The sequence below is a fragment of the Oncorhynchus keta genome, chromosome 11 (assembly GCF_023373465.1).
Source record: "Oncorhynchus keta strain PuntledgeMale-10-30-2019 chromosome 11, Oket_V2, whole genome shotgun sequence".
Classification (NCBI taxonomy): Eukaryota; Metazoa; Chordata; class Actinopteri; order Salmoniformes; family Salmonidae; genus Oncorhynchus; species Oncorhynchus keta.
In genome coordinates, this window is record NC_068431.1 from 41,843,288 (window position 1) to 41,850,263 (window position 6,976).

Sequence of the window (6,976 nt, forward strand, 5' to 3'; positions counted from 1 at the left end):
TCATTGCGTGCTAGGAATATGGGACCAAATACTGAATTTTTTACTACTTTAATACACATATAAGTGAATTTGTCCCAATATTTTTAGTCCCCTAAAATTGGGGACAATGTACAAAAAGTGTTGTAATTTCTAAACAGTTCTCCCGCTATAGAGGAAAATACCCTCAAATTAAAGTTGACAGACTGCACTTTGACCTCATAGTCATTGTATCATTTAAAATCCAAAGTGCTGGAGTACAGAGCCAAAACAACAACAAAAATTGTCACTGTCCCATTACTTTTGGAGCTCACTGTATCTACTGCTGTACATACCATTCTTAATATCGTGTAAATTCAATTCTGTTACAGTGCTATTTGGGTTGTTAATTAGATTCGTTCTAAATGTCTTTATTTATTTGTATTATTTGTGTACTTGATTGACATTCTACTGCATTGTTAGGAGCCAGTACCATAAGCATTTCGCTGCATCCGCCCTGAACTTTGATTTGACATACGTTGTCATCCAAATTTGTTGACATGTAATGTTACCATGCTTTGACCCTGTGTGAAGGGGCTCTTTGTGAATGAGATGCCATTTTGGTCTCCTCAGAAAGCATATCAAATCACATGCTGCAAAATGAACTCATTTCACTAATCTAAAGAATGTTGCATCAGCATCTGTTTTAGTGAAAGAAAGGCCAACTTGTGCAGCACTGGTCTAAATAATTTTGGTACAACCAGGCAGTCATGGGCAGCTTCAGGGAGGGGCAAGACAGTGCTGAAGCCCTGTAAAGAATAGGCCTAGCACCCCCATGAAAGTATGTATTTATACATGCACGAATGCACACCATAGATTGAAAGCACCCCTACGCAACCACTGAGCTACCTCTTAAATAGCACAGTGAGTGAAAAATGACTGGTGGCAGTAAGGATGTAGGGCTGCCCATAGGCCTACAGATGAAAAGGATGGCTACAAGGTACTTTGTGAGAGAAAAATATATACACTACCAGTCAAAAGATTTAGAGCACCTACTCATTCCATGATTTGTCTTTATTTTTACTATTTTCAACATTGTAGAATAATAGTGACAACATCTAAACTATGAAATAACACATATGGAATCATGTAGTAAACAAAAAAGTGTTAAACAAATCAAAATATATTTCATTTTTGAGATTGTTCAAATAGCCACCCTTTGCCTTGATGACAGCTTTGCACACTCTTGGCATTCTCTCAACCAGCTTCATAAGGTAGTCACCTGGAATGCATTTCAATTAACAGGCGTGCCTTCTTAAAAGTTAATTTGTGTTGCCAATCAGTTGTGTTGTGATAAGGTCGGGATAAGGCAGAAGACAGCCCTATTTGGTAAAATACCAAATAAGCAAAGAGAAATGACAGTCCATCATTACTTTGAGCCATGAAGGTCAGTCAATATGGAACATTTCAAGAACTTTGAAAGTTTCTTCAAGTGCAGTCACAAAAACCATCAAGCGCTATGATGAAACTGGCTCTTATGAGGACCGCCACAGGAATGGGAGACCCAGAGTTACCTCTGCTGCAGAGGATATTTTCATTAAAGTTACCAGCTTCAGAAATTGCAGCCCAAATAAAAGCTTCACAGTGTTCAAATGTATTTTATTTCACCTTTATTTAACCAGGTAGGCTAGTTGAGAACAAGTTCTCATTTACAACTGCGACCTGGCCAAGATAAAGCATAGCAGTGTGATCAGACAACACAGAGTTACACATGGAGTAAACAATAAACAATAAACAAGTCAATAACATAGTAGAAAAAACAAATCTATATACATTGTGTGCAAAAGGCATGAGGAGGTAGGCAATAAATAGGCCATAGGAGTGAATAATTACAATTTAGCAGATTAACACTGGAGTGATAAATGACCAGATGAACATGTGCAGGTAGAGATACTGGTGTGCAAAAGAGCAGAAAAGTAAATATAAAAGTATATTGGGTGGGCTAAATACTGATGGACTATGTACAGCTGCAGTGATCTGTTAGCTGCTCAGATAGCAGATGTTTGGTGAGGGAAATAAAAGTCTCCAACTTCAGCGTTTTTTGCAATTTGTTCCAGTCACAGGCAGCAGAGAACTGGAAGGAAAGGTGGCCAAATGAGGTTTTGGCTTTAGGGATGATCAGTGAGATACACCTGCTGGAGCGCGTGCTACGGGTGGGTGTTGCCATCGTGACCAGTGAACTGAGATAAGGCGATGCTTTACCTAGCATAGACTTGTAGATGACCTGGAGCCAGTGGGTCTGGCGACGAATATGTAGCGAGGGCCAGCCAACTAGGGCATACATCTGTCGACCGGCCTACTAGCCCATTTCCAACCACCTGGAACTCCCAGAGTCATTTGAATACACTTCATGTAATTATAATGATTCACAGCTCCGTTAATGTCATCAGTATTTACTTTGTCAAAATCCATAGAATTGAGTTTTTAATATAAAATCTGAACCCTCCCACGACAATCTGAAGCAGGACAAAGTTAGTAATTTAATCAGAACCTCTCTGCCCCCTAGCGGAGATGTAGAATTATGACAACATCTTAGTTCCAATATTGAAGTTTATTTGATGTAGAAACATTGTCGGTACAGAGAGAACAGACGTACAGTATGTACGTGGAATTTGATAAATAGAAGACTATATTATACATAGTCTACTCTAAATAAAATAGTTTATGAAAGAGATAAAAATATTGATGAAAACATCTTGCCCAACATGATATCAACATTCGCCATCAGCCACATAGCAAAACATCCACACACAGAAGAGATGATTTCTCACCCATCGGTCTTTATAATGTCCTGATCAGATCCTACCCCTGTTGACCTTTGACCCCAGTGTATGTGACTCAAACCATAACAGAGGACAGAGTCATTACTTAGAACACCACAGAGGACAGGCTCACGTCCCCTTCCACCTCCAGGATATCTATCTGCTGGAGCAGGAAGTGGCGGTGGTTGTAGCTGAACATCTGGACTCCATTCACCATCACCCTGTAGCACTTGGTGTCACACGTAATGGTCACCTGAAACAGAGAGCCCGACATGAGTGCTGAGTTCATCCAAGGAAAAGCACACGGTAGCATTGCAGCTAAAACACATTCAGAACTCATTTCAGATGAAATTCTTGTCAATGCACAAAAACAAAACAAAAATGAAAATATAGCTAGCTTCCATAATACAGTCTACAATCAGGTATAATGGAGTTTATACCGTAAAAGGCTGGCCTCTGTAGAAGGGCATGCCTCCTTTCCTCTCCTCTGGACCCCACTGTTCCTTCAGGAGACTATTACGCACGACAGTGTTCTCATTAAACCTGGGGTTGAAGTGGAGCGCCACCCCCGAGTTGAAACGCAGGTTAATATAGAACCTGGAACCATAAAGACCATGATCATGGTTATAAGGCTTGGCCAGGAATATGTTAGATGACCAAATAAATGAACGCTCTGTGGTAGATACAGGAAAGGGTGTGCAAAGGTAAGCCTACAAAGAGTATCACCCTTACCCATGTTGGCCATTGATATGCTGAAGGAATGACTTAGTACTGTATAGCTCTGTAATGTACTGTTTCTAGAGAGGGAGAACTTTGCTGGTGGTGAGTGTTACACAATTGTGAAAAAAAAATGCAAATCATTTGGTGGGTGAGACTACTGTATAGCTCTGTAATTTAATGTTTCTAGAGAGGGAGAACTTTGCTGGTGGTGAGTGTTACACAATTGTGAAAAAAAAAATGCAAATCATTTGGAGGGTGAGACTACTGTATAGCTCTGTAATGTAATGTTTCTAGAGAAGGAGAACTTTGCTGGTGGGTGTTACACAATTGTGAAAAAAAAATGCAAATCATTTGGAGGGTGAGACTAATCTAAAAAGGACCTTTTTCCTTACCATCTATCGGGATTTTCTGTAATGTACAGGTACACGATTCATAGTACCAATTCCGACCCATAGCAGGTGACAAGCAAATTAATAATGCCAGATGTGTTTCAAATGAGTAATCGTTACTTACCTATCAGCGTTGTGGTTGACCACACCCTGGACGATGATGTTTCTGCCTGGGTAAAGTCCACCTACCATTATATTTTTATATGGCACAACCTGAGAACACAGGGTCCATAACATCACCATATCACCCTAACAATCGGTTTCGATACTAAATCAATTAATGTAATTCTTCAGTCTGCACTTAGTCTGTAGGTTAAAGAAGGGGTACTTACGAAGGATGCCTGGGGGGTGTATGGAGGGGGTGTCTGTAAAATAAACCTTGTACATTACCATCTGAAGAATAGCACCTTTCAGTACATTCTCTAAACTATTTAATCTGGTCAGAGCTTCATTTTCATTTCAGCTTTATTCCTTTAGATAGATCAATGATACGACTCCAATAAAGTTCCTGATGTTGGCCTCTACTCTACAATTTTGAACTCTAAAAAGTTGATTCATTTGAATGCAATGCACCTGAAAAAGTCCTGGGGCACAAAACGCAGCCGAGAAAGCCTACAAAACAAACAAACAGTTATCAAACAAGTATCAAATTAAACAAGGAAACCATGAATACAAGGAAAGCATGATCAACCATCAAAGTTAAAATTGACTGAATGGAATGAAATCCAGCCATCTTATGACAACACCCACCACAAGGAAAAAGGCTAAATACACCAAATTAGCCTCCAACCCAGAATGCTATAATCTACCTGTGTGGCATTACACCATTGAGGAGGAGTTTTGGGACATGGTTTACTTTGATGAGATTTAGTTCGGTTCCGTTGACCCTGTAAACAAAATGTCTCTCTTGGGTTATGGCCTATGCTACTGTTTTGTGAGGACACATATGTAGTAATGTGCTTATTACTAATTACAAGTGTTTCCATACAACTGCAGGCCTTATGTAAATCCAAATACTAAAACTCGTTAACACTTGTTTAACTGAGAAACCTGTTGATCAGTCTGTCTGGAGAATACTCACACTGTGTGGATGGACAGGATATCCTGGTTGGGGAGGAGGTGACTGGAGAAAAGAAAACACATTTCATTTCTCTGTGTAGGATATGGACATACCCTTGGTCAGCACATATAAGTCTGAATACTATTTATTTAAATGATTAAAGTAGGAACTGAGGGAAATACGTTTTTTGGACACAAAAAATATGTCCAAAACATCCTTACAATCATTATACACTCCGACCATGACCATTGCAAGTTGCAACTTGTTTTGCAGACTGGGTAGCATTCCAAACAACTGACCAAGATCAGCAAATCTGTCCTTGTTCAAGCCTGATCCTTTGGAATGCAAAGATGTACAGTATTCTCCAAAACGGAGGACCTTTCAGATACTCACTGTCACTGCAGGGTTGGAGAAGGCAATGGATTGGATCTCCACCCCTCCATCCACGGTGATGGTGTCCACTCTGGAGAACGACAGCCGGTGCAGGTACTCCATGAAGTGAGCACCATTCACAATCAGCTGGGATAAGACATGATTTAGGAGAGACAAGAAAATCAATGGCACATGGAGGAAAAATAATGAATAAGGGTTTGAATCTTTTTTGCTCTAGAACAGAGACACAATGCAATTCAATTAGTCCACAGTAAAAAAAAATGTGTAGCCTAAGTATAAGTGATAAAAGTCTCCTGACTGAATATGAATCTCTGTTGACCAGGAACATGAGGGTAAAGTTGGCCCCCCGGGTCATGGATGCTGGGTATTCACGCTCCTCTGAGCCCCACTTAGAGTGCTGCATGGTGTTGCAGACCACAACATCTTTGGATTCATCATATCGGGGGTTGAAGTGGAGGGCTATGTCGGGATTTCCTCTTGAGCCACATTGCAAATTCACATAAAACCTACAGAGGGAAAAAAGGGGGGCATATTTTAAAGTGATTAGGTTTAACAAGATCCCTTCTGTGCTGATAGTGACAAGACTGAGCTAAAGAAGACATGGCTGTCCTACAGTGAAAAAGAGATGTACTACTAGGTAGGTCTACCTCTGGGATCCTGGCAGGACTCTCCCTGTCACCGTGATGGTCTTCCCCTCATGCAGAGCTCCGTGGATACAGCCAGTGAATGGCAATCTCTAGGACATGAAGCAAATAACAACACTTGACCAGGCTGGGTAGCTAATGTCCTTCACCAGCTTGTAGTTAGGTCGTCTGCCTGATAAGGCGAGGGCCTTTGCAATAGACTTAGTTGAAAACGTTAAACGTTAATGTAACAGTATAACTTTAGACCGTCCCCTCACCCATAACCGGGCGCGAACCAGGGACCCTCTGCACACATCAACAGCAGTCACCCTCGAAGCATCGTTACCCATCGCTCCACAAAATCCGCGGCACTTGCAGAGCAAGGGGAACTACTACTTCAAGGTCTCAGAGCAAGTGACGTCCCGATTGAGACGCTATCGAGCTAGCCATTTCACATCCGTTACACTAACAATGGCCACATCAAACATTGTGTAACCAATAACAATCTCAACGGTTAGTTTCCTTTCTCCTTACCTTCTTTCATTAATTATATCAATCACTTAAGGTTTTAGGTGTCAAAGGTGGATATGAAAATGACAGGAAATATCGACAGACCTATTCAATGTTTTTCAGTCCTGTTCTAGTCCACTAAACTCATCATTAGCAGACCCATTACAACTCATTTTAGTTGCAGCGGATGTGCTAGTGCGTGCTGGGCTAGAGGAAAATCTGTGGGACCAGAATATAAAAATATTGTGGACATTACAACAAAAATAATCACCAAAATGACTCCTGAAACTCAAACATAATGGGGGGCTAAAAAAAGACATGTAAATACTGTCAAATTAGATTTTTACCGGATTGAAGAAGGGTTGCTGACAAGCCATGCTCCAGTGTGTCTGTGCGACTGTTTGGTGAATCTAGAGTGCAGCACATCGAGGTCCGGCGGTTCTATTCTGCCACGTTCAAAACAACTGGAAACTCGGAAAATACGAGGGGAAATCATGACGTCAG

The 6,976-nt window shown here is 40.8% G+C and overlaps 1 protein-coding gene across 5 annotated transcripts; it reads right to left on the bottom strand.

Annotated features, from left to right (window-relative positions):
• Positions 1-2,547: 2,547 nt before the first annotated feature.
• LOC118390280 (galectin-9-like) lies at positions 2,548-6,976 on the bottom strand. Of its 5 annotated transcripts, none has more exons than XM_035780681.1 (11): positions 6,820-6,976; positions 5,987-6,075; positions 5,638-5,845; positions 5,340-5,465; positions 4,968-5,009; positions 4,696-4,773; positions 4,460-4,498; positions 4,219-4,251; positions 4,011-4,099; positions 3,218-3,374; positions 2,548-3,030 (listed from the first exon to the last, which is right to left on the bottom strand). In XM_035780681.1, the coding sequence occupies exons 1-11, from the start codon at positions 6,847-6,849 to the stop codon at positions 2,884-2,886; spliced, it is 1,038 nt and encodes a 345-aa protein (XP_035636574.1). In that variant the 5' UTR covers positions 6,850-6,976; the 3' UTR covers positions 2,548-2,883. The 5 variants fall into 5 exon arrangements, with proteins under 5 accessions (XP_035636574.1, XP_035636576.1, XP_052313180.1 ...); XM_035780683.2 differs by lacking the exon at positions 6,820-6,976 and adding an exon at positions 6,578-6,778; XM_052457220.1 differs by lacking the exon at positions 6,820-6,976 and adding an exon at positions 6,241-6,520.

Coding starts and splice junctions, on each gene's coding strand:
- LOC118390280 (XM_052457220.1), bottom strand. CDS start 6,312: ATGGGTAACGATGCTTCGAGGGTGACTGCTGTTGATGTGTGCAGAGGG. Junction 5,466..5,637: donor TCAACAGAGATTCATATTCA/GTCAGGAGACTT, acceptor GTCTTATCCCAG/CTGATTGTGAATGGTGCTCA. Junction 5,010..5,339: donor TCTCCAACCCTGCAGTGACA/GTGAGTATCTGA, acceptor TCTTTTCTCCAG/TCACCTCCTCCCCAACCAGG.